This window comes from Euprymna scolopes, unplaced genomic scaffold, assembly GCF_053919585.1.
Source record: "Euprymna scolopes isolate OS-2025 unplaced genomic scaffold, ASM5391958v1 sca120, whole genome shotgun sequence".
Classification (NCBI taxonomy): Eukaryota; Metazoa; Mollusca; class Cephalopoda; order Sepiida; family Sepiolidae; genus Euprymna; species Euprymna scolopes.
The window spans coordinates 49,336-77,312 of record NW_027633126.1 but is presented as its reverse complement, the minus strand read 5'-3'; the positions used below and the strand labels follow the sequence as shown (position 1 = coordinate 77,312).

The 27,977-nt window shown below is 32.9% G+C and overlaps 1 protein-coding gene across 1 annotated transcript; it reads left to right on the top strand.

Annotated features, from left to right (window-relative positions):
• LOC145273642 (uncharacterized) lies at positions 1-27,977 on the top strand. The gene is made up of 5 exons (XM_080127084.1): positions 1-239; positions 5,956-6,343; positions 14,455-14,637; positions 17,375-17,663; positions 27,384-27,977. The coding sequence occupies exons 1-5, from the start codon at positions 54-56 to the stop codon at positions 27,463-27,465; spliced, it is 1,128 nt and encodes a 375-aa protein (XP_079983210.1). The 5' UTR covers positions 1-53; the 3' UTR covers positions 27,466-27,977.

The following is a 27,977-nucleotide window of genomic DNA, read 5'->3' as shown; positions in this document are numbered from 1 at the left end:
TTCTAAATGTTTTCACCTATCATTTAGATGATGCTGCTGCTCCCCTAGAAGACATGTCTGATCTTCGTCACCAAGTAGAAGCTCTGCGTGAAATTCGTGGTCAGCCGCCACCACAGTCTGTGAATAACAACAACAATAATAATACCAACATACGCCCTCCAAACAATGCAACGGTCACATCGAGTTTCAACAATGCAAGTACTAAGCAGAACAATGTGACGCGAGACACGCAATTAAATGTGAGTTTTTCACACACTTTATTTCTTGATCTATTTACAGTGCATATTTTGAATAAATGAATTCCTTTCTTCTCAGTAAGAAATTTCAAATACACGAGTGTCAAAAATAATGGAAAAAAACATTATCCATTGTAAGTATATGCACTAATATTCATATTCATTAAAGTAATGCTTGAATTTAAATAAAAGAAAATTTACAGAAATTGCTCCAGACAAGACATGAAGCCACTTGATGTAACAAGATGATAAAAAAATAAAAACAAAAACAATTACTACTATTTCAAGTGATTGAGATTGTCGGACTGACTTCCTCATTTTGGTTGTTATTGTCACAACGTTTCGGCCGTTTTGCCCTCCAGCCTTCGTCAGGTATTTTGTATCGAACGTCAAGAATTAACCAAGAATACATGTTAGATAATTAGATTCTGACCCAGAAAACTACAGTTCTTCCTCTTTTGTTAGAAACATTTCTTGTGGAATGTGAGAACTAAAAGACAAAATAAGGGAAGTGAAAGTTACGAGGGTAACAAAAGTAAACCCAAGATCCACGGGAAAAGAAAAAGAAAAACATATTGTTTGTATTATTCAGATTACTGTTCTCATCTTTGATGTTATTCTGAAAACATTTTGGCCGATGTAACCTTCGACATCCTTCAGGTGCATCTTATCAAACTGTAGGATCTTAACAGAATTTTGAATGGAACCTTTTATTTAATTCCCAGGAGTAGCTTGTTCTTGTTCAGACAGTCATGACTGAATAAAAGTTTTAAGACTTCTATCTAGTCTTTAATGATGGAATAAGGGCAAGCTACACCGTCGGGTTAAATACAGGGTTCCATTCAAAATTCCGTACAGATTCTCATGTTCAACAAGATACACATGAAGAAGGTCAGAGGTTACATCAGTTGAAATGGTGTGCATATAACATTCAAGGTGAGAACAGTCATCCAAATAATACAGATTATCAATCCTCATCTAAAAAAAAAAACCGAATAAATTGGTATAAAAAGCAGAAAGAAAAAAAAGAAAAGAAAGCATTTCATTATGGAAATAAATTGATGGTGAGAATCTGTTGTCTAACCGGCTTAAAATAGATTCTTCCGACAGTTATTTTTTTATTGTATAATTTTTCTGTGATGCCATATGCACTCCTGAGCAAAAAAAAAAAAAAAAAAAAATGGGCCAACAGTGAAAGAAGGAAGAAATCGATTTTTTCAATATTTTTCCATGAATTTTTGCTAATTTTAACTGAAAATTTCTATTTTGCAGATCATTATTATTATAGCATATAATAATAAGTGGAAAAATTAATCCTAAAAATCGTAAGACTGCATCTTGGCGAGGATATAAAAACAGAATTGCAGGATTAAGGCAGTCAAAAATGATTTACAAGCAGATTTTTGATATTTCAAGAAAAGAAAATGTGAAAACATCTCTTTCTGTAGTGAAGCGAATTGGTCAAAGGTTCGAAGTTGAACGCTTGATAAAAGGGAAATCTGGATCTGGTCGCCCTAGAGCATCCACTTTGAAGGACGACCACAGTCTTAAATTAACTGTTTTGAAAGATCAAAAGAAAACTTATGTTGACCATAGCAAAGAATTAAAACAGGGGCTGGAAATTCTCTTTCTAGATATAAAATATCTAGACGAATGAAAGAAATGGGATTTTGTTAAAAGAAGCCATTTTTATCTTAGAAGAACATCAATGATAGATTTTTCTCGTGTTATGACAAAGATACAGACTGGTTCAGGAATGTTTTCCGGTTAGATAGAATCAAGATTTTGTCTCGTTAGTGATGCTCCCGATGCTCCTGAATGGTGCAATCGAAGAACTGGAGCATGATTTTCGCCTAAATTTCGCATAAAAACGACAGTTAAACATGGGAATGGAGGGATAATGGTACGAGGAACTTTTATTGCAGCAGGAGTTGGGGAACTTATTAAATTTGAGAAGTCAATCAATGCAAAGGAATACATTTGAATGTTAGAAACAGGACTATTACCAAGTATCCAGAAGCTGGGAATATCCTAGAACATTATTTTTCAACACGATAATGCCCCTACACACACTGCTAAAGTCACAAAAAAATGTTTTTCTGATAATTCAATTGATGTGATATTTTGGGAAGATCAAAGCCCCGATTTAAATCCAATCGCGAATATTTGGTCCATAATATTTCGTGCATTGGCCGGAAGAACTTTTAAGAACAATAACAAAGTGTGGGAAGCTGTACAAAGTGAATGGAATAGCATCTCCTCTTTACAGTGTTCCACTTTGGTTGAGAGCATGTCTAAAAGGATTGATCTTATGAAGAAATCAAAAGGGAATGCGATTCCATCTTAAGCATTTATTAAAGTAAATGTCTTGTTCCGTGTTATTAGTCTCCTTTAAGTATCCTTGTTCAATTGTTCTTTGTCCAATATAACTTTTAGTGCAATAAAATGTATAAAATTTGTTTGGCATATTTTTTTTGCTCACAAGTGTATGTGTGTGTGTGTGTGTGTGTGTGTGTGTGTGTATATATATATATATATATGTACATGTAAATAGATGCACATTGCTCTTTATTATAGACCAGCCTGGGTACCCGGCATTGCTCAAGTGTTTGGAGGTGTGTGTTGAGCAAAAAAAAAAAAGTGGTAGTAGGCAGGCAGGCTCAAACCCGTACCATAAAGGAAGAAAAGAATGTGAAATAAAAACGTGACGTCTTTGCTGTTACGACCACCGCCAAACCAGAAGTGGCAAAGGTTTAAATTAAGGCTAGTCAATCGAAAAGAGAGGATGACTTTCGAAAATATCGGTGAAAAAAGCGACCCCCCCTCCTTGTAGAAAAGTGCCCAGTTGAGGGTGAAGGAACTAATGTTTTCAGCCAATTTTTGTATATTCATCATTCTAAGGGTTGAGCTTCAAAATGATACCGATCTCGTGAAAATCTGTTGCCTCTGTCGAAAGTTTTAGGCAGACATCCAAGCATAGATATGTACATTTAAATAGACAGATGAAATTTATATTATAGATTAAAGGATGCTATACTTGTGCTTTCTGCCTTTCCAACAATGCAATTGCAAACAACTTTTCTAGAGTAAGATTTTTTTTTTTGAATTTAGTGATGACACTTATTATTCAACCTGAAGGCTTGAATTTTGAGAATTTGCAAGAATGATAGTGTATGAGTGTTGTTACAAATCTGTTTCATGTGAGGTGATACATGAAAAATACAAAATGTGCATAATTGGATTCAGAAAAATAAAAGAAAATCTGAAGATAAGTTTAGGGAGAGAGGGTAATTGATAAACACAGTCAAAATGTCACCGATAACAAACACAAGTTTGATTATGAAATACAATGTTTACTTATAGGGGAAAAAAATATATAAAGAGTACAAAAAGTTAATTTCAACCTGTGTCACAGTTGATGCAATTTTCTTTGAAGATCTGTCTTTCTAGAATTGGTATAATTTAAAAAATTTCATCATTCTAATCATGTCATTCGATGCACCAATCCCAGCAGCTTCACTGAGACATTTGCATACAAGTTGTGCATATTTTCGCTCATCAAAGCCTTTGAAATATCAAATTTATGGCTGAAATTAATAGTTTTAGCAAGAAGAGCTATGAACATGCATGTGTGCATTTGTGATCCTGTGAAGCGATCCCTCGCAAGGTATCTCAGTGGGGCAGGACTCATCAATCGATTTGGTTGGTCTTAATTTCATGATCGGGTTGATATGCCGCTGCTTCGTCAATCTGCCGTGCTGGAAGGGAATCAATCTCATGCATGCAAAAGAAAAAACAAACTCAATTCTCTATTCTATGGATTAAATTCATGATAAGATATACAGTATATATAGGTATATACAATTATTCGTAGTTCAGTGTTGATCTTGACAGACTTCGCTGAGTCCCAAATAAATTAATTTCTCTCTTGGTATAGTGGTGGAATGATGCGGGAAGAGAGAGGATGGCGACTCTTGGATTGTGCTTAATTCTCTCCAAGACTCAGCTCAATTCTCTAACTCAATCTGCTGGTTTCGAAGTGGGGACCCATTCATATAGTGAGGTGAGAGGTGTGCCGGGGCCGCTTCCTAGACCAATCACATCTAGTTACATCGCCCCTAGGGGAGACCCCATCTTCCCCGATTGCACCTGCGATTATGCCAGTTCTCTCATACCCATGCTCCGAAAGGTGAAGCCTGTGACCTCGTCGGTTGGGTAACTGCACTTCAAGGCTAAACAACCCTGAGTCATCACTCGTTGGCATTGAAAATGAAATTATATTTTTGTTACGTCTCTTAAAGTGACATTAAGTTGTCGCTTTCGTAAAACAATGAAATTAATAATTCCAATCTTTCTCTCAGCAGGGTCATTTACTGTTGCCTGGGCACACAAGCGATACTTAAAGAATAAAACAAATCATTTCTGCCAGGCATTCTCCAGTATTTTGGGAGTCTTGAAATATAGTCGTTTTTTTTTTTTTTAAATTTTTTTTTATTTCATTTTCTTAAAATCATACACCAATTAAGATCTCAAATGGTTTTAGGCCTCTCCTGTTTAATTTAATTCTAAATGTATTGTTTTCTATGAAATAGGTTTCATATTATTATATTATTGCCACCCTTATCATTGTCACAAATTTCAATATTACTATCTTCAAAATCACTATTACTTTTATTATTTGCCTTGAAATCCGCAAATCCTTAACTTATTTCTCTTTTGCTGCTTTCTTATGGACAATATATGATTCCTTAACATCTTCCATATCCCTCAGTTTATGCACATCTTCCTGGTGTTGAAACATATCTCCTTTCAATTACACTATTTCCATAATATATATATATATATATATATATATATATATATATCTAAAGTGGTAGCATTCGTGTGTGTCTGTGTACAACCCTCCTACAGCTTGAACCACTGGACTGACCATGACCAAACCTAGCAGGATGATAGTCCCCGACCTAGGGATGATGCACACCATTTTTCAAGGTTAAGGTCACAGCCTATGTATATATACTTTCCTACAGCCCACACCACTGAACCAATCATGACCAAACGATATGATGATGTTCTTCGACCTAGGGATGGTGCACACTATTTTTCAGTCAAATGTTAAGGTTGGGACTTTGCTATATATATATATATATATATATATATATATATATATCTTCTGCAAACCTGCAGGAACTCTACCTATTTTCTTTCATAATTGTACCATTTTAGAACTTCTCAAACAATCCAAATATTTTTTGTTAATCTGTAGGAACTCTCCAAAAACTTTTTCAGTGTTAGAATTTCTCCAAATAGTCCAAGTATCTCCTTTTTTCATGATTTTAACATTTTAAAATTTCCCAAACCAAGATCTCCAAAATAATATGAGTGTGACAGCCAGGAGATTGTTTCCAATTTACCCTGGGCACACATATGCAAGGCAACTGAGTTTCCACCACAACCAATATCAACAGAATCTGAATTTCACAATTTTACATTTTCCTTTTATAACTTTTCCTAACTCTTCCATACACAATCTATAATCATTATTTAGCTAGGGGTCTCTTAGCATACTCCGACTTTGTCTTTACAATGCTTTAACTGTTCCAAGAACTCTGAAAAATTCTAGTTTAAGTATTGTTTAATGACATATCAACCTCACACTTCTACAGATGATAGCTAGATGTTCAACCTTATTATATAGATTCTGATTTCTTTCTTTTAGGTTCAAATTTCCAGCAGTAACATTCAGGGGGCATGCGCTGCTATCCCGGCTACTTCAGCTGCCCAGTCATCTTTTAACAACATCTCATCCCTGTCTGGTTGCAACCAATCTCATCAACAGTCCAAAGACAACCGAGTGGCATTTTCTGGCATCAAGAAAGGCTTCCTCGAGAACATGACAAATAATCCGCGAGATATAAACAACAAAGATAAACGAACAAATGAAACGAAAAACTTAAGTGAATGCAATCAAATTGGAAACAAGAAGACGTACAACAAAGACATGCCATTCATCAAGCCAAAGAATACAGATGGACAAAGTGCCAGTTTTGAGTTACAGGAGGAGTTTGAAAACATTCGAGAGAAACAGACACTATTCAATAATTCAGGTATGTCATATAAAATTATTTAAATTCAATGCGAAGAAAAATGGAATGTTTAACAATTTGTTAAAATAAAAATATTAAAAACAAAAATTTAAATCCTAAATATAAAAAATAATATATGTATCTATATATATATATATATATATATATATATATAAAAGCGAAAATGTATGTATGTATGTACGCTTTTCCTCGATGTCCACAAAAGGCTTCTTTCAGAGAAGCGCTTGCTCGCAACTTCTTAAAACTTTTTATATCATCCATAAATTGTAATATCTCACACTTAACCACGGAGCTCGCCTGTCTATTTAATTTTATTGACTTTCAAACGTTAATTATTCCACATTTCCCGCATCGGCACGCGTTACATTTGGTTTTCGGTATAAAAAAAAGCGAAACTCGACTCTAATCACAGGCCCAGAGCCAGTGAACGTTTGGTCAATGTCGACTTTGTCATATCAGACGGGGGAGCGGGTTTTTAAAAACAAACAAACCGATTTATTGACCTCATTAAAAACTATCTCGCACAAAATGCTGACTGCTGAATACCTATCGGCGTCACGTCAATCAAAAACGCGCACCTGTTTTTTTTTCACACTTTACTATTTTCCAACTGCGCGCCGTCAAGGCTTTGTTTTTTTTTTCATGGGCACCTGTTTTTTTTTCACACACACCTACAAACACCCGGGCAATGCCGGGTACCCCTCGCTAGTATATATAAAAGGCAAAATGATCACGAGCATTTTTCTATGTCCAAAAAAGCCTTTTTTTTTTTTTTTTTTTTTTTTTTTTGCCGGGTTTCTCGAGAACTTTCCTTATACTCCCTAGATTATAATATCCCTGATTTGCGAACGGACGGCGTCTCCATCTTTATTTTGATCAACTTTTTAAAAATTTCCTCCATCCTGTCCTTTCCAGAGTTTGCTTGTCTTTTTCGTATAAATACGAAACTAATCGAAGCAAAGTCGAGCGCCTCCTGGTCTTTTGACTGGGACGTTTTGAAGGCAATGAGCTTTGATCAATGTGGGGAAACTCTTCATATCAGACAATTGCTATTCATTTGAGAGTTCCCCTTTTTCCTTTTTCGGGGGAGCTGGTTTTCCCCAACATCATGGGGAAACAAATAAATAAAACGTCAGAAAGCCAGACTGCGCCTGCGTGAACTCATTCATTTAATTATCCATTTTTGCAAGTCAACTTTTTGATTGACATCGCTACATTTGAACACTTTTCACTTCCTGTCAAGTCATGGCGTAGCGGTAAGATGTCAGGTTTTCTTTCACTTTCTTTTCTACCTGCGTGTCATGGGTTCGAGCCTGTCTGCTTGCCTGCCTACTACCAGTTTTTAAAAAGTTTTTTTGTGCTCAACACACACCTACAAACACCTGCAATGCCGGGTAACCTTGCTAGTTAATAATAAATATAAAAAAAAATTAATAATTTAAAAAAATGCTAAGATATATTAAAAAATAATCTAATATATAAAGGTCAGTCAACTGGGCCAGGTTTTATTCAGGTGGAGATCGGTTTTTAGCTGTTATCATATGATAATTTTGAAAGAAACTAGCTGACTAATTCCTCAAGGAATCTATTATATAAAGGAAAAGTTGTTTGTATGTCCAGTTAAATAGCAATTGGGTTAAGCAGAGGAGAAAGAGTGGTTTGAGAAGAGAAAGATACAGATCGAAAAAGGTAGAGAAATAGAAATTTTAATAGGAATAGGTTTTGTCCCAGGCAACACCGGAAAGCCCTGCTAGTTAATAGTAAATATAAAAATAATTAAATAAAATTTAAATAATAATATATAAAAAATAGAAAATAATTTTTTATTTTAATTTAAAAAAAAAAAAAAAAAAGTGAAGGTGGGTGACCAAAGTTTCTCTTTTCATTAGCTACTACAAGGGAGGGTGCCACACCTTTCCTATGATTACTCCACTTATCCTATATCCTCATCTTGTAATTCTGAATGTTGTGTGAAGTGGCCTCAAGGAACATTTTTTTAGTCTTTAGTATTACTCCACTGAGGATTGAACCTTGGTCCATCAGTGAAAACTCTAAGCATAATGGCAAAAGAACATTTTTTTTTTTTTATTAATGAAAAAATAATAAATGATTATAATTAAAAGAAAAACTTTGAAATAACAAACTAGAAATTTTTTCTTTTTATTATTTATCAATAAAAATGTAGAATATTTTTTTCATTTTTTAATTTTCTTATAAAAAAATGAACATTTTTTTTTCCTTTTCATTACTATTTACTAGTGATGGAATGACTCCAATGTTTTTCCCAATTTCCATACAATTACTGATTTTGTACTAAATTCCTGATTCTTATACAATTTCCAATTCCAATTCTTTATATATCTCTAAATATTTAAGTATAAAGTTTCTATTTTTTTCTTGATTACCGTAAAAACGCATGTTAAATGTGTATATATTTTATCAAACATAAAAACACATGTGGGGGATAATATAGAGTTTAATTTTACTTGTTGTTTAAGATCAATAAATATTTATTACTTCATTATTACTACAAGCAGTAAAAGATTTTTTTTAAACAAAATCAAATAAAAAAGATAATTAAAGGAATCGTTTTTGGCATTGGAAAATAGGCACAAATTTGGGTGATTCTGATACTGCCAAAAACTCTGAATTTCCGATTCTGATTCTGAGTAATAGACACTATTCAATAACACTATTACAACACTATTATTTACTAATAAAAAAGAACATTATATTTTTTTTATTACCTACATGTAAAAATATAGAAATCTTTTCTATTTCTTTGTTTAATAATAAAAAATGGACATTTTTTATTATTATCTATATCATAAAATCATCTTGCTTTTTCTCCTCCAACTACAGTTCCAATAGGAATAGGAACGCAGATGTTATATATAATTTCAAAAAGCTTCTTGATAATAACTGATGTGTGTTTCTAGAAATTAACAGTCACTTCCATTCGATAAAAATGCTTTGGATGTTTCAAGATTTTAAGGTAGTTCTACTAAAATAGACATATTTTAAAAACCAAAACATTTTAAGTTCTCAAAATACCACCATTGTGTTTGGAAATGAATATCCTTTCACATGCTTTGATAAATAATAGTCTATATGATATGTTTGAAGAGTTTTTAGGAAAATAATGATAAAAATGTTAATGCTATGAAACGGCCGTTTCACATCAGATTTATTTTTTTTATACAGTGCTTAAAAACTCGATACCACTCTTTTATGAGGATTGTTGTCATGGAATTTGGAAAACAACCAGAAAAAGCATAGATCTCGTTTATTGTTGGGGTATGAAATAAACTGGTTCATTTTTTATTGTTGTTTTAAAAATAAAACTTCAACATTATGTGCCTTGAACATTTTTTTTTCCAAATATTTTTCCATAGCCAACTAATAAGTAAAATGTTTTTTATTAATTTTATTAAAATGATAATGCTATATTTCTCATTTGGTACCAGCAGTTTTTAATTAGGCTCCCCACCAAATTTTAATCCATTTTCATTGAAAGTAAACAATTTAAATAGTCACGCTTATAATTATAAGCTAGTCAGCATCTGAAGCTGCAGTAGCCAGTCAGCTGTTTACTTGAAAGTGACAAGTTTTGTGAACTACATTTATTTTGAAAAAAAAAAAAATTTCCGTTTAACATTAACGCAGTTTGTGATTCTTTTATAAAATTTCCTTCAAGAAATATTGGTTTTCAAATATATTTTCAAACTTTATTTGTAGTAATAAATGACTTTATAGCTGCCAATTAAATAAAATATTCTACTCTTTTAAGTGATTATTTGTGAATATCCTAAAAAATGAGTGAAAAAAAAAGAAGAAAAATAATAATTTAGATGGGGTGAGGATCATTTTTGTATATAAATTTAATGTAAAATGATCCCCCATTTCCCAGCCATTCTTACCTTTTAAGAACAGTTAGTGCTCCAAATTCTTTTGATAGTTTTCAATTTGAAAAGTTAATATATATATTAAAAAAAAAACTACACTATCACTATATCTAAATCTGAGTAACAAGCCCACCTCCTAAAAGTGCCTCCCTTGAGCCTGTCATACCATTAACCTTAAATCTGAGTGACAAGTCCCTCTCCGAAAAACATCTCCTTTTAACCCTACTAATAACCCTAAGTTTGAATGGTGAGGCAGATGGAGGGGGGGGGTGATTTAGCAGGTGTTAATTTACAATAATGCCAAAGAAATCTTTCAGTTATATTCATTTTTAACAGCCCTAGTATTAGATTTCATTTTCTTGTACATAAAATGCATCACAATTCAATTTTGAGTTTGCTAACTTTTTAATGGATGCATGGAATTTTCATGGTATTGCAACATATGTGCATTTATTGCAGATGACTTGGAAACCATTAATATTTGGAGATTTCTAGTGCCATATTTGGATTCCTTGCACACATTTCATTGTTTTATCTCGTGTTTTGACAAAGATGTAGCACTTTTACTGAAAAAAGTAGTGTAAAAAATGTGACAAAGCACATATGGTGTTAAAAGTGGGAAAATATCTAAATGTGCAAGGCAAAAAAATAATCATAATTTCCTTATTTTTAATTAGATTTAAAAAAATGTTAAACGATTCTTTCTTAGATTATTAAGACCTTTCTATGTATGCCATTATTGAAATATTTTAAGCAATTTCAATTTTTAAATGTGTATTGCTAATTTAAGCATTTTCTACATTAATTCCGGCATGAAAAATTAACATTCACAATTAGAATAAATATGCGTTTTCAGGGCTCTATGGACAAATTTATCTTTAGTTGACCTTTGACAACTAAATATTTTCGTTTACTAGCCAAATAGAAAAGTTACTAGCCAAACCCACATGATTTTTAGAATATGACCTCTCTGTTCTGCGACAAGTATGTACATCATAAAAATTTTTCTGTTTTTTTTTTTTTAATAAGTGTAATTCTAAATATACAACAAATTTTATGTTGATACTTGAAGGTATAAACATTCTAATTTCTTCAGATGATTTTTAAACAGCCTTCGTTAAAAAAAAAAAGTATATTGTTCTATTAAACTTTTGTTTAAATAATTAACTTTAACTTAATATAGTTAAAAAGATAATTTTCACTCGGTAGTGAGCTTTGGAAGATTGTCAGTGAAAGAAATGCAATCGCCAAAAGATAAGCATTTTATTATTTCTAGCTGCCACTTTGAAAAATCACCCGCAAATGCGACTGTTTCGCTTGCAATGTAGAGCCCTGGTTTTAATTTCACTCGCTAATAAATATATTCTATCACTCCTCTACTTTTTAAACTTCGTACATGCCGGAACAATTATATTCCCAGAATGAAGGAATGTCCTTGATAATAAAGCAGACATTTGCTTTTATTTACATTTGAAATAACATTGACGCTCATTTAACGATTCCAATAAAAATCTTGGTTTGCATGATCTCTTTGGTTTTTCTATAAAAAACACAGACATAATGTTAATTTACAAGACTAGAAGATGAATTACATTATTTACCCATCCAAAAACAAACAAAAAAAAAACACTGGTATTAAAAAAAACAAAAACCTCCCAGGATATTTAACCAACAATAGATGAGACATTGACAGCATTTAAAATCATTTAAATTGACAAATCATATCTATGTACACCAACATGTGTGATGATGTTTTAGAAACTTTCTTTGTCCATTTATGAAAATAAACATAAATAATTTCATTCTTTCCATCATTAATGTTGCTTATGATATATTACATAACTGATGTATTGGTTTCGTATAAAAGAAAATAAACATCCCATAATATGACTCAAACAAATTACATTACTTTTTACATAAAAATCAAGTTGCTTCTGTATTTTTAGGATCACGATGAAATAACATTACTATTTTAAAATCCATTAGCTGGATGTTAAGTACTTCTGTTTTACAATCTCCAAAATCAAACATACCATAAATATTGTATTTAACTTGAATATCCTATAAACACGATTTGCCTCCTCACAAAAAAACAAAAAAAAAAAAAAACCAAACTTATCAAATGTTTGTAATTTAAAAGACTTAAATGCTATTTACATCACTTTCCTCATCTTGATCCGGCTTATTCAAAAGCACAATTATCCCAAAATATTTAAGTTTCATTGCTGCATTGGCAGCATTTAATAAAAGCATTCAAACTACCAAATTCAGACCATGTACACCAACATGTGATTATACAATACTATGTATTTTAGCTACAACTAAGCTACTTCTGCAGTTTATGAACCATGCTGAAATAATAATTTTATTATTTACAAAGACATTATGTTAACTATTTGGTCATTTCAAATAACAATTTCGTATAATAATTTCATAAAACATAAATATTGCATTTAACTTGAATGTCCTGGCAAAACAATTTGCCTTTTCAAACAACACACAAAAAAAAAAGAATCCAATGTTAGTAAGTTACAAGACTTAAATGCAATCTACATTATTGTGTGGAAAGGCATAGCAATAAATACCTACGGTTGTTATGTACCTGCTGTAGAGAAACACTGTCACGCAAATCTGGAAACTTTCCGATACAAGTATTATACAAATATGCAAATTTAGGCGCTGTTGGGAGTCTGAGGTGACAGCATAAAAAGATGGATTTTCTTGGAGGGATGAGGCATCAGTATTTCACTTTTAGGCATTGTCTTATTTGCGTGTGAGTTAATTGTTGGTTAAAGAGAAAAAGCAGTAAAGGACTGCTGCTGCTTAGATGATAAAAGCGAATGTTTTGTTATGAGAGAAAGAAAAAACACAAGAATAATCTGACTTGAGTTTTTTTTTTTTTTTTTTTTTACACGGTGGTCACCACTTATCAAGGCCCGGAAGCCACTCAGGGATAAGGGTTATTGCAAGTACAGTACGTTAGTGTGGAGATTTGATGAAGTGTTTACTTAAGGGGAGCGGTTCATTAGGAATTTGTTAACGTTGGACTTGAAGACATCCAAGTTGTAGTCAGGTGGGAAGCAGGCAGATGGAACAGAGTTCCACAGGCGTGCAGTTCTAAGAAAGAAGCTTTGTTCATGGAATCCATGTTTTAATTTAGGCACAGATAAAGAGTGGGGAAAATTTTTCACAGTGGATTCAGCTAGACGGGTGTTTTTCGTGAAAGATTGGCGAGGGGGGACCAGAGATTGAAGTTTAGACGAGCACCTGCCATGGAAATAACGATAAAACAAGGATAGGCTTGCAACATCTCTTCTGTGGGAGAGAGGTTTCAGGGTAGAGAAAAGGGCATCCCCTACTAAGCCACAAAGTCTATTTTGTACTCTGTCAAGGAGTGTGTGTTTTGTTCTCCACTCGAAAGAATTTACATGACTGAAATAGGAATGAATTTCCTAAAAATATCGTTTGGTTAGGAAAAAATTATAGACAATCTTTTAATTATTTATCCCCCACCCACCACCCACTGCATACTTAGAAAAAAACTATCTTCATTGCTGCATTGGCAGCGTTTAAAAGCATTTAAGCTGCTGAATTCTAACTACAACAACATGGGACAAATTTTCAGAAACTTTTTGGGTAATTTACGAAAATACACATTAATATGTAAATGTAGATGCGCAAGTGTTTGTTTTAGTGTCGGGAAATTAATTAGCATCGGAGATAGGGGAAAAATTAAGGTTGTTGTAGTATTGGAATCAGAAATTTTTGTGCCTTTTTTCCAATGTCAAAAATGATTCTTTTAATTGTTTTATTTTTTTATCTTTATTTAAAACGTAATTGCTGATACTAATGGTATATGTTTATTGATTTTAAACTACGTAAAACTAAAATCTGTAGATCACCTCCCCACACAAGTGTATCCTTATGTTTCTGAAAATATAGGCATATATACTGTTATTTATGGTAATACCCCCCCCCCCTAAAAAAAACCCAACAATTCTATAGCTAAATATTTAGAGATTAAAAAAACGATCAGAATCAGAAGAAAATTGGAATTGTAACATCACTAGTTCTTTTTTTGCATTTTACAAACTGTGCTGAAATAATAATGCTCTCTTAAAACTACCCATTTTTAACAAGCAAACTATTCTGTATTTTCACGAAATCTCTTCAGTTAATCTCCTTTATTTTTCTTTTTCTCATCAGATTGGGTAACGGATGGTTTATTGCAGCGTATACAAAGTAACCCAAATCTAACTGGGCGACTATCAGATCCTCAGTTTATTCAAGCCCTTACAGAGTTTCAGCAGAACCCACAAGCTGCCATAGCTAAATATCAAGGGGATCAACAGCTCCAGGGAGCCATGCAACAATTTTGTCATATTTTAGGTGAGTAAGAAATTTATGATTCACAAATCCTTATTCTTATGAAAATACTATTTCTGCTTAATTTTATATAGGTACTAGTTGACCTGATCCGGCTTTGCCCACAAGTATATAATTTTATTTATAGTTTCAACTAAATATTATTTGTATGTATATATATATATATATATATATATATATAATCTTTCTGAATTTAGATTCAGACCTGTTATTTTGGACTAAAAGAATGTATATTGATATTTGAAATACAAGTGAAGAAAAATAAAAAGAATAAAAAATAAGAGAAACCTATTTATCGTTTGCTGGACAAAAGGCTGACAAAATGAATCCCTCTTTCTCTCTAACTTTTAAGCTATGCACACATTTTTAATTTTGTGTATTTGTAACAAACAAATGCCACCAGTGTATGCCTCGATCTGTATCTTATTGAAGGAAATGTTGGAATGGATAGAGATGTAATCAAATACATCGATTGGAATTAAAATTTTCAATAGAAAAGAACAGAGATTGATAAATCTGTTAGTTATGAAATGGTAAAAAAAAAAAAAAAATTGAAAGCAAGAGAAATAAATGCATTTTGGAGAATGAATAAATTTTCAGATAATGAAAGAGGAAATGACTTGTGTAGCCATTAGCGATTTTACATATTTGTAACAAATGGAAGTTACCGGTGTTTGTATCTTACCAAAAGAAATGCAGTACTGGCGATATAGTTTGTAATATATTGAAATTGAAATGTCCAGTTTCAATACAAAACGGCAGAGATTGATACATGATGTAACTGACAGGATAGTCAGAATCAAATATCAATTTATCAGATGCATTAAATCTGTAACTATTTTGTAGATTGAATTAACTTTGAAGTCCTCCTATTTTGATTGGATGGGTAGAATTAGTTAAGCTATAAATCTTACTGGATTAGAGGAGTAGGAAAAGTCACTACATACCAGAATTACTTTTTTATGTTACCAGTTGCCACATATTTTTTGAAAACTACAACTTTTTTTACTATTACAACAACGATTTGTTTGCTTGTAAGCAATGAGGCAATTCATTTTAACCCAACTATAGTTGTAATGTGCTGACAAAACACGGAAGGATTTTATCATTTTTGTTCTTTTTAACATTAAGTTATTTTCTTTGAGTTTCCAAAACCATTCTACCTTCCCTCACCCCAGTTACATTGGATAAAAAATTGACTCGTATATATGTTAAGCAATGTTGAGCCTTGTCAGTACTAAATTTTGAATACCAGGTGCTGTATGTGCTCTTTGCTTATCTCAACATTGTTTCCAGTCGTCTTGGACGTCTCCTTGCCATCGAATCAAGTAGTGCTGATTCAAAGGAAGTGTGGTTGGCAATTGCACAATGCTTTCCTTAAAGTTACATGCACAGCTACTCTTACATGGGGAATCCATTTTCTTTTCAAGACTGAACCGAGGCGATGATGAAATATGTAATGATGAGTTATCCTTTGAACTGAACCAAGTACATGATACAAATCAGTCTAACACTTTCAAGACTATCAAGAAGAGCAGGAAATGTAAATCTATTTGGTTTAATTCTTCTTGCAGTAAATATATTCTTATTAATATTTTCAGAGAATTTTACAGTGTTATAGAAAAAAATTTTTTCCAGCAAAATCCCATCCTTTCATTGTAGATGTTCCTATATCCTAAATAGTTTCTAAGTTTCTTTCTGCATACTGATTGCTTTTGGGATTCTCTCCCGATTCCCTCATACCAACATGCATAAATTTGAATGTAATGTGAACAAACATTTTGCTTCCAAACCCCATATTTAGTTCCTTTCCTCATCTAGCTCTTATCACATTAGCCTCTTCATATTTTAGTGGAAATATGCCTTGTTTCGAGTAACAATGTAAGAAAAAAAATATGATAAAAATAAATTGAAATTGCATTTTAAAGATCAGTTGGATATAAAAGAAATACAGTGGGGCAGGTTATCTCAATATTCCATAAGAATCTTTCAGTGATACATAATATGGTAAAGATTGTTTCAGCAATCTGCCTCACTAATATGTAAATTTTTGATTAAAAAAAACAAAAAAAAACTAAAATTATTCAAAAAGAAAAAAATTTTTTTTAATAAAGTGTTTTTTTTTCTTTAGAGGAGACAAGCAGTAAATTAAAATAAATCAGAAGAATATTTTTATTCTAAAAATATGTGTTTTATTCCAAATATTAATTTTTGACATTTATAATTCAAATACAATTTCAAGCTCATGCATATATGGTGTAATATAGAGGTCTTATTTTCACAAACTACACATTCAATGAAGTTGTATTTCATCAATAACGCATTGAATGTTGTCTTCCAAGTGGTCTATTGTGTTTGGTTTATTAGCATAGACATGACACTTTACATGTCCTCAAAGAAAATAATCTAATGGGTTAAATCGCAGGAACAAGGTGACCAGTTGATAGGTCCATTTTGTGAAATTCATCAAATGTTTCTCTCAGTAAATTGATCATATCACTTGCAGTTTGTAAATGCTGCTTGGGTGTCAGTCTTTTCATAATGAATTGCCAAACCAAGCTGAACTCCAAATAACTTATAGTTGCCAAATCTGCAATTAATGAAAATAGAGTTGTCAATTTAAAGCTCGCTGCTTCTAAAACCCAAAAATAAACACATCTTATATTTTTTAAAAAATCTCATTTTAATAAAAAAAACAAAACTGACTTCAATTCATAACGCGGATGGTTTCTTTTTGCAGGTGATCATTTCTTAAAGTTGGATAAAAAAGATGGAACCCACAAGCCGAGTAATCTTGATATGGCGGCTCTCCCCGCTGAAGCTGCTTCAGCTTCTGCCTCAGCATCGGCTTCAGCTTCAGCTAGTTCAGCTTCGATGAGCCTGGCCGATCAACAGGCTTCGGCTTACATGGACAATGAACATCGAATGCAGGATCTTCTAACGGACCCGGAAATACGAGAAGCCTTAGTTGATAAAAAGGTACAAGAATTGATCAGTATGCAAAACCGGAATCCGGAAAGAGCACAAAGGTAAATTATTAAATCTTTGTATGATTTTCTTTGTTTTCAGAAATGTTTTTAATGTTAATTGCTATCCTTTCCCAATCTTCCATCTAATATATAAAGTAAATTCAGTCTCTTTCTCGATTTTTGTCATCAATAGCTTTCTTCTTACAAAATCAACATTTGATTCCAGTTCGTCAGTTTTTTTTGGTGGATCATTACAGCATAACATGTAATTCGATTTAATTCCTTCCAGAAATAATTTTAATTATTTTCATCTTTAAAAATGGTGGATGTAACTCTTCATTCATCAATACAAAGTTCCTTCTCTTTGTTTGGAACAAAAATAATTTAAACAAATATTGCAGCTCAATTGAACACCATAATGATGGAGTAGAGAAAGACCAGCAAGTTTCTTCTGTGAGAAAAAGTTACTGTAAAAAACAGAAGAGCTCAGCCTTCACTATATTGCAAATTTGATTTTGTACTCTGTTAAAGCACATCCCCAGGCATAGCAGCAGTATTCCATCGTAGAATGTATCTGACTCATATAAGATAGTGGATCACATCAGGAATCAAGTACTTTCTGAAATGGTAGAATAACCCAACCATTTTTTAAGCGACAAAACAACTTTTTTTTAGTAAAATCTCTTCAGAACATATTGAGGTTATACGAAAAAATAAAAAAGTCAGATCGAGCATACCGGAAAACGAAATGAGATTAATTTTTTTTTAATTTATTCTACATAAGTAAAAATAAGTTGTTTTAATTATTTTGCATTTCACATTTGTAAAAAAATAAAAATTGTTTAAACTATTTATTTAAAAAATATTAACCATTAAAGTTTTTTCATTTTAAATTTCCGAGATGTCAATTTGGTCTCATTTCATTTTCCGGTACGCTCAATCTGACTTTTTGATCACCTGTCGGTCTACTGAGCGTTGGCCATATTTCATATTCTTCATTAGCTATTTACACATTTTGTGATTTTCTCTAGTTCAGATGGGTACAGTGAATAAATTTTAAACTCAAAATGACCCCTAATGTACTAATGTATAACATAAGAAACAAAAGAAACATTTGTAATGCGTACACAGCTTTATTTTTTTTCATATAACCTCAATACGCTTTGAAAGGAATTGACCTTTTTTTTTCCATAAAATCATTATATATAATAATTTTTTAGAAATAGTAATTTACAGCAATTTAAATTCTACACACAAAACGCTAAAAAAAATGTTGGAATTTTAATATAACTGATATGAACAACCTGCATTGTGTAAAGGGAAATAACTCTTTAATATATTACAAGGGAAATAACTACGCCCCATAACATTTTTTTTTTTTTTTTTTACAGAATAGAAAAAAGGTTCTTATTTAGAATTCAACCTAGTTAAAAACCAAAACTACAAAAAATCTTTATGATGTATGTACACGCCATGGAATAGAAATGCTATATTTAAAAAAAATCACATAAATTTATGAAGTAGTTTTATTTATATAAAGAAAATCATTTTTAAGCAATTAATGGGAATTCGTTGGCATTACAACATAAATCTAGTCACTGAGTTATTGTTGAGTTATCTTCCTTTGATTATTGCTATTTTTCATCCTAGCAAGCTAGACAGTTGCTTCTCAGATACTCATAAAATTTGATTTTCTTAATTAAAAGTAAAACTACTTGATTAATTTAGGTGAGTTTTGGAATATAGCAGATATGTATGTCAAAGATTTTTCTGTATTTTCGTTTTTTTAATTAGGTCGAATTAAGAACCAACAAAAAGCTTTTGTATTTGGATTTTTATTACCTTCAGGATTAAGTTTCTTGTGGCATATTATAAACAGTTATTTCCCTTTACATGCAATACAATTTATTTGTATCGACTATTTGAATGTGACAAGATGTTGTTTTATCATTTCGCATGAACAATTTTTTATTTGTTGTTTTGTTAACTTTTCAACCAACAATATTAAATACAATGGTTTTATGCAATAAGTTGTTTTGTTCTGGAAAAATAGATTTTTAAAATAGTGCTCACATTTTTTAGGATTCCTCTAAAGTTATTCGTATTATTTGAATTCTGCAACCACTGTTCTCATCTTGAGTGTCATTTTCACAACGTTTCGATCGATGTAACCTCCAACTTTCATCAAGTGTATCTTGTTGAACTTGGAAATCTTTGTCAGAATTTTGCATGGAACCCTTTAATTCATGAGGGTAGCATGCTCTTGTTCCGTTAGACATGACTGAAAAGAAGTCCTAAGTAATTCACAGTTGTATTTTTGGTCGCCCATACCAAGGATTGACCCTTCGACCTTTTCAGAAGAGTGTCACTTTTACAACCAAATTTTTCCAAGTACTCTAATCACTGCACCATGAGTCTTTGTGGATAACAATAACCAATCCTCATCTAAAAACATTCAGAAACCCTCAAAGTTAATGTTGACCCGTTGATCATCATGTTCGGTTTTAGATCCATTTCACATGCTGGCATGTGTTCAACACTTTTGTAGAGATTGATTTCCCAACTAACCTAACTGAGCCTAGGTCGTTATTTATTCCCCTTTCTCTCAAATTCATCCTCATCACATCCATTCATATTTTCCTTAGCCTTCCTCTGTGAACTGATCCTGCTACTTCAATAATTCTACATCTATTAATCCTAAAACTCAAGAGCATTGCCAAGGCTGCTGCAAAGAAGGTGGTCTCCTTCTACCATACTAGAAAGTTACTTATGCCTGAAAGTATCCTGTATCTCCACAAGGCCACCATTCGCCCATGTATGGAGTATTGTTGTCACATTTGGGCTGGTGCATTTGCTACTAGTTTCTCCCTCCTTGACAGGGTTCAAAAGAGTCGCCAACCTGATTTGTCCTGGACTGTCATCTAAGCTTCAACCTCTGTCCCATCGACGAAATGTTGCATCCTCTGCATGTTTTACAAGTATTTTAATGGCAGATACTCCGACGAACTACAAGCCTTTGTACCCCCTCAATGTAAATATCCCCAACAAGCAACAAAGTCTCACCCCATACACAGTAGAGATCCGTAAATGTAAAAAAGCCTTCTAATCTAATAGTTTCTTCCCCAGAACTGCTAGACTTTGGAATTTGGGTTCCTGCTTCCCCAACTGTACTGACATGCAGAAGTTCAAGTGTAATGTGCATAGACATCTTGCTGCTCAACTCCCTACATAGTATCCCTGCAACTTTTGTCCCTAATAGTAGCCTCCTACATCAAAGTGACACTGTGCCTTTTTGAGGGGAAAATGTAATAACAAAAAAAAAAAACAAAAAAAAAACTCTTACATTCTTTTAATGTGACCATACCATTGGAGTCTCCTGCTCTACACACATCTTCCTATACTGTCCTGATTTAATCTTTCTCTCAACATTTCAATTCTAAGCCTGTTTTTAAGATTTGCATTACACATTCATGTACAGCATAATTCATGTTGACATACTGGTTCCTGTTAGATCATTGAAGTTGAGCAACATTGGCCTGGTCAGTTTTAAAATGGGTGACCATTTGAGAATTCCAAGTGCTGTATGTGCTCGCCGCTTATCTCAGCATTGTCTCTAGTTGTCTAGCTACAATTACAGGCGCAGCTATCCTTACAGAGGTATCCATTGTTGTTGGAGATTGAACCGAGGCATCAACACATACATTAAAATATTCTCATATCAGTTCACTCCATGCAACACATGTCCTCAACCGTTATTGTTTAAGTTTCCCTGTCATACATTATCACACTGTACACATGTTTGATTGACTCTTGTTAGTAATGGCAGAAGTTCCCTAAATTTACTGCTAATTCTTGCAATCCTGCTAACACCTGCTGCTCTTTGTACTACAATGTTATCACCAACGTAACAAAACTTCTCAATAGCTTCGCCATCCAAACAGACTTTCTCCACATCTAAGTTCTCATCCATTGTATTATCTTACATTTTTTGTATACCAATAAATAAACCTATATGGTATGATGTAAAATGTGAGCAAGAGTGATCTCCCTTGGACCCTGAAATCCTATTTCTTTTTACTTGTTTTGAATTAAAGTTGCAATTCAATAGAAACACTTCGTATTTTCCAAAAAAAAAAAAAAAAAAGAAAAAAAAAGAGGACTGAAGATGAATCGAATTGTAATATTGAATTAAACATTTCTTTTTAAGTGTTTTATTTAGCTGTTCATATTAATTGTAGTGTTCTGTATTAAGTAAATATTGTTGCCACATCTGCGCTGCTGCACGAACCACCAGTCTCTCCCTCTTAAATAGGGTTCAAAAAAGCCTCTAATCTCATAGGTTTTGCACTGTCTACCAAGCTCTAACCTCTGCCTCATCACTGCAATGTTGCATCCCTGTGCTTGTTTTATAAGTACTGCCATGGAATGTTCTATGACAAACTTGTTGCACTTGAATCAACCCGACAATCAGCCAAATCATACCCATACATTGTAGAGCTTCCCAGTTACCAAAACACTTTCTACTCTAACAGCTAATTTCCTCAAACTACTTACCTTTGAAATTTTCTCAATGCCTCCTGTTTCTCTGACTGTACCAATTTGCAAAACTTGAAATGTCATGTGAACAGACATCTTAATGTATAACTCCTCACTTAGGATTCCTCTCTAAATTTGATTCCTAATTTACAGAGCATGAATAATGTGCTTGAAGATGAAAAGCCAAAAAAGAAAAAGAAAAAAAGAAAGAAAATGTAACAATTAGTTGCATTGTATCATTTCATAACTGTGAAATTCTTCTTACGTACTTGCAGTAACATACTTTTGTAGAGATGAGGAAGGGGCTTGTGTAATTATTTGTGTACAAACACTGGAAGGAAGGTAATATTTGATGAGTGAAAGAAAAATAAATAGCTATCAATAAGCCTATTACTAACCCTAAATCGATGGGGGTAAATATGCCAAAAAAAAAAAAAAAAAAAATTATGAAGACAAATTAAACATACACAACTGAGTGCACTTAGTAGTATGTTTTGGAATTAATTAATTTTATTACATTTTCACCCCAAACAAGACAAATTGCCACTTTGGTGTAGGGGGCTACTATCAGGGGCAACAACTACTGGGGTACTATGTAGGGATTTGGGCAGCAAGATGTCGGTTCACGTTACACTTGAACTTCTGCACGTCAGTACTGTTGGGGAAGCAGGGACCTGGAATGGAATTCCAAAGTCTAGCGGTTCTGGGGAAGAAACTATTGGAGTAGAAAGATCTTTTACATCTAGGGATCTCTACAGTGTGGGGGTGGGATTTAGCAGCCTGTCAGGTTTGTCGAGGGTGCTCACGTCGTGGGGGCGCAAGTGATTGCAGTTCGTCAGAGCATTCACCACTAAAATACTTGTAGAAAAGGCAGAGGGATGTAACATTTCGTCAATGGGACAGAGGCTGAAGCTTAGATGCTAGTTCAGGGCTTATCAGGTTTGTGACTCTCTTTTGAACCTTGTCAAGGAGCGAGAGACTAGTAGCCGATGCACCAGCCCAAATGTGACAGCAATACTCCATACATGGGCGAATGGTGGCTTATAGAGGTACAGGATACTTTCGGGTGTTAGTAGTTGTCTAGCACGGTAGAGAGAGCCCACCTTTCTTGCAGCGGCCCTGGCAATGCCTTCAATGTAATTGTTCCAGCTCATGTTTCCTGTGAACGTTAGGCCAAGGAGTTTGAAAGATGTACTCTCAGATAAAGAGTCGTTGGCCATTGTTATAGGTGGTAGAGAGGGTTTCTTGTAATTATTGAATGAAACTAGTTTAGTCTTGGCGGCATTGAACGTGACCATCCATTTATGCCCCCATTCCACTAGAGATTGGAGGTCTTCCTCTAGTGTTTCTGCCATTTCTTTAGAAATGTGTTCATTTGTCTTCATGTCGTGCCTGCCATAGAGTGTAGTGTCATCAGCATATATACCCATCTCAGAGGTAATTTTGTCGGGGAGGTCATTTATGAATATCAGGAACAATAGAGGTCCAAGGATAGAACCCTGGGGCACTCCCGCATTTATATCATATTGTTTAGATGTATACCGTCGAGGACAACCTGGATTTTTCTCTTATCTAAGAAGGATTTAATTATATTAAGTATTCTACCAGTGATACCGTATGATCTAATTTTCCTGAGGAGACCCTCATGCCATACCCTGTCAAAAGCCTTATATATATCATGAGCTACCGCTCTGCCCTCCCCCGCTTTGTCCAGTGACTGGTATATACGTTCAGAGATTACAGTTAGGATGTCTGCTGTGGAACGGGCTTGTCTAAATCCATAAAGGATCGGTTAAAGTTAATTTCACCTAAAGTTAGTCTTGTAGACACATCAGACATTCGGTAATGAACCCATCCATCATCTGGAATAAGGAGTTGATGCCTGAGAAGATGGTCGACTATTACCTCTGAATACTGTGATGAATTCTAAGTAGGTCTTTGTTAGTCTTTCGGTTATAACGGTAATTATAAGTCCAGGTGACAATAAAAAAAAAAATGAAAATGCGGCACAAACAGACAAGGAATATATCCCCTCTATGAAAGGAGGTGGTAATGCCTCCTTTCGTTATATTTAAAATATTTTGATAGAAACAATTGTCATGCGGTGGTTGTACCAAAATCTTGAATAAAAAATCTATAGTTAAACGACTTGATAAAAGTATAATGTTACACCCGGGACCCACACGTTGTATGCAGTCTATGTCGCAAAGCAAACCAAGAAAAAGAATAATTCGACTTTTTTTTTTGTAACAATGACATCTATTTCCTCATTCTCCCACCATGTGTGACTTCTCATTATGGCTGTGACATCACTCACGTCTATAACGTGATCGTCATTCTGTCTTTTTATAGTTTTTTTTCTTTGCACATATGGCTTGGCATTTGCATACTCGCATCTGCGCTCTGTTACAAATGTAAATTTTGCCAGAATATATTCTTCTCGGACTGGTTGGCACTCACCGGTAGCTTAGAATGATTCAGGTGATAGGTAATAAACTCTTCCCCCTTTTGAAAGTAGGTGATGATGCCTGGAAATTTAGAAAAAAAAGTGAAGAAATTATGTCTGAATATGAATTAGAATGTAATGAAAAAAAAAAAAAAGAAAGAGGCAATTCAAAAATAAAATTGAAAAAAAAAAAGATAGAGAACGTCTTGGTGAGAAAAAGAAAGTGAGAAGACATCTCAATTTTATATATCTACAAAAATGAAAATGTCTGTGTCTGTGTCTATTTTCCTACCAAATAACTCTGTCAATTTTCAGTCTAGAGACTCAAGATTTGACATAAAGGGTATTGAGATTTGGGAAAATCTTCTTCAGTTTTTGGACAGAAATTTGGCTGTCAAGAGGTCAAAGTTCAACGATCTGACCCTTGAAAACTCTACCAAACTCCTCCACTAATTTTGAGTCTAAACACTTGAAATTTTAAATGTAGGTTACTTGGACATGGATCAAACTTTTAATTTGATTTGAGCCCCCAAAAATAAATGTTAAGGGGTTAAAATTGGGGTCAAAGTTAAAAAAAAAAAAAATAATTTGACCTCTGCGGTCTCTACCAAATTACTCAGCCAATTTCTGGTCTAAACATTTGAAATTTTACATAAAGGGTATTCAGAGATAGAGCAAGCTTTTTAATCAGTTTGGGTTGAAAATTTGAGCTGTCAAAGTTCCAAAGATTTTACCTTTGCGGTGTCTAACAAACTAATCAGCCAATTTTGGGTCTAAACATTTAAAATTTATATATAGCGGGTGTTCAGACATATGGCAAGCATTTTAATCAAGTTTGGGGTGAAAATTTGGCTGCCAAAAGGTCAAAGTTGAAAGAGTTCACCTTTAAATTTTAGGTCTAAACACTTGAAATTTTAGGTGTAAGTAACTTGGACATGGATAAAACTTTTTTGTTTTGATTTGAGACCGAAATAATAAATGTTAAGGGGTCAAAATTGGGGTCCAAGTTATAAAACATTTACCTCTTTGGTCTCTACGAAATTACTCAATTTTGGTCTAAACATTTGAAATCTTATATAGTGTATTCACACGTAGGGCAAGTTATGAACAGTACATAGAGCCTGAGCAAAGCCAGGCTGAACTGTGAGTTGGTAAAAAAAAAAGAGGATGAAAGAAACATCAAATCTAAGAAATTAAAAGAAAAGAAAATAGAAAGAACCACTTAATAAAAAAAAAACATCACAATAAACATACATTATACATGTAAATATATACATGTTATACAGACTCCCATTATATAGATCAGTATCTATTATATTATAAAACTCAAATCATCTTGCTTGGGCGTTGAAACCATGTATCTGGTTCCGTTTTACGATGCACATGTGTAAAGAAATAAAAACAAAGCCATGAAAGCTTTATTTTTATCCGTAATTTTTTCGCATTTAAAATATGCAAATAAAAACACAACAAATGTTTACAATTTAATGTTTTTTATATATTCTGTAATTAATATTTTAAAAACAACAAAATTACTCAAGTCAGCTTGCTTAGTCGTTGAAACCGTGTTAATAAAACAATAAACAAAACAAAAAACTGCTTGTAATACAGTGAAAATGTACATATTTAAAAAAAAAAATGTTTGGTATTTTTTTACAATCTAACTCATAATAGTTTACCCCCCCCCCCCAAAAAAAAAAGAAATCAAAATCTACTTTTTTTGGGGGCTAATACATTTGAACGACCTTTAAAGATAATATAAAAAAGGAATTTAAAAAGAAAATAATAAAAATTTAACATTTTAGGGTGGGAGATCTCTTTTCTATATGAATTTACAGTAATATGTGCACCTACTTCTTGGCCTTGGTAAATGAGGCCTGTAACCGTTAGCATTTATTCAAGTTTGGTGGCAGAGGGAACGGGTATGGGGGTCATAAGTTCCAAACATTAAAAAAATACATAGACACACTTCAAAACGTGTGTGTGTGTGTGTGTGTGTGTGTATGAGGGGGGGGGGGTTAGGGTTAAAGATTTCGTTTGAAAAGGTCTTGCCGTTAAATATTACTTAATTATTATTTCCCGATATTTTTAAGGCTGTTAACATGCACACAAAAACTAGGGTGGCCATGTATTTTTTTTTTTCTTTTCATCTTTCAATTTTTTTCAACAGATTATACCTCTTTTATATAAAGGTGTTTTCATTTAATCTAAGGGCAATGATGTTAACATCTTTATTATCCAATGTATTCTGTATTGGTTTCACTGGTTGCCATGTTTGTTTTCGCATGTATGCATTCAATTATTGTGTGTTCATACATTAATTTTGTATACGCACTATTCCATAACTAGCTATAACATATACTGATCCAACGGGTCACCGGCAGTCTAGTATAATTATAAAACTCTGTGGACTGATCAACTGCCTTTGCTTGTATCTTGTATATCAAAAACATTGTTATCATAAAAACCAGCTTGTATTTAATAAAATTAACAGACCTGTTCACAGTCCAACCATATTGAGTGCAAATAAACTTCAGTCTTTGCTTAACTTGTAGACATAGTTTCAATCATGAAACTATGTTTTGTTATTGAATTCAGTTCTAACTGAGAGTACTCAAATTATATTTTTTGCTGGAGATGAGGAGCTGTGTTACAGTATCATAGTTATTTTATATCGCTCTAAAATTTTGTACCTATGAAAATAAACTTTAGATAGTGTGAAATAAATTTAAAAGTGATAAAACAAAATTATATTCTATTGATTTTGCTTTCATTTTTTTCTTTCTTTTTTTTTCTAGCATGTTGCATCAAGGAGATTCTGAGCTCCGGAAAAAAGTGAAGAAATTGGTTGAAGCTGGATTATTATCATTCAACACTTGAATGTTGATTGTAACAGAACAACCATGAAAATTTGATAGTCCGCAACAATCTAGCATGAATCTTGTGAAATTACACAGGCAACATCACAGCTACTTTTAATTGCTTGCTCTCATAGTGATTCTTTTGTTGTTAAAACAAATGTTTTTGTTTCATTATTCTACATTTTATTATTTCTATCACCATATTATCTCTGATGTATCTATTCTTTCGTGAATCAAGGAATAAGTTTCAAAAATGAGAATTCTGACAAAAAAAGGTCGAGTATTTTCTTTTTTATTATAATTTGAAGTCATGAAATTAAAGACTCGTTCTTTTTCTTGTAGCATTTCTAAGTATTTGAAATTATTTTCAACATTATTGACTGAAATTTAATTAAAAAGAATATGATTGCTATAAATGTGTTTGTACAATTTCCCATTCAAATTTCTGTAATATTTTTACTTTAAACAAAAAAAAAAAAAATCATGATAGAGCTATTTTTAGAAATAAAAGGAATTTTTAACACTTGATAA

Coding starts and splice junctions, on each gene's coding strand:
- LOC145273642 (XM_080127084.1), top strand. CDS start 54: ATGTCTGATCTTCGTCACCAAGTAGAAGCTCTGCGTGAAATTCGTGGT. Junction 6,344..14,454: donor GACACTATTCAATAATTCAG/GTATGTCATATA, acceptor TTTTCTCATCAG/ATTGGGTAACGGATGGTTTA. Junction 14,638..17,374: donor ACAATTTTGTCATATTTTAG/GTGAGTAAGAAA, acceptor TTCTTTTTGCAG/GTGATCATTTCTTAAAGTTG.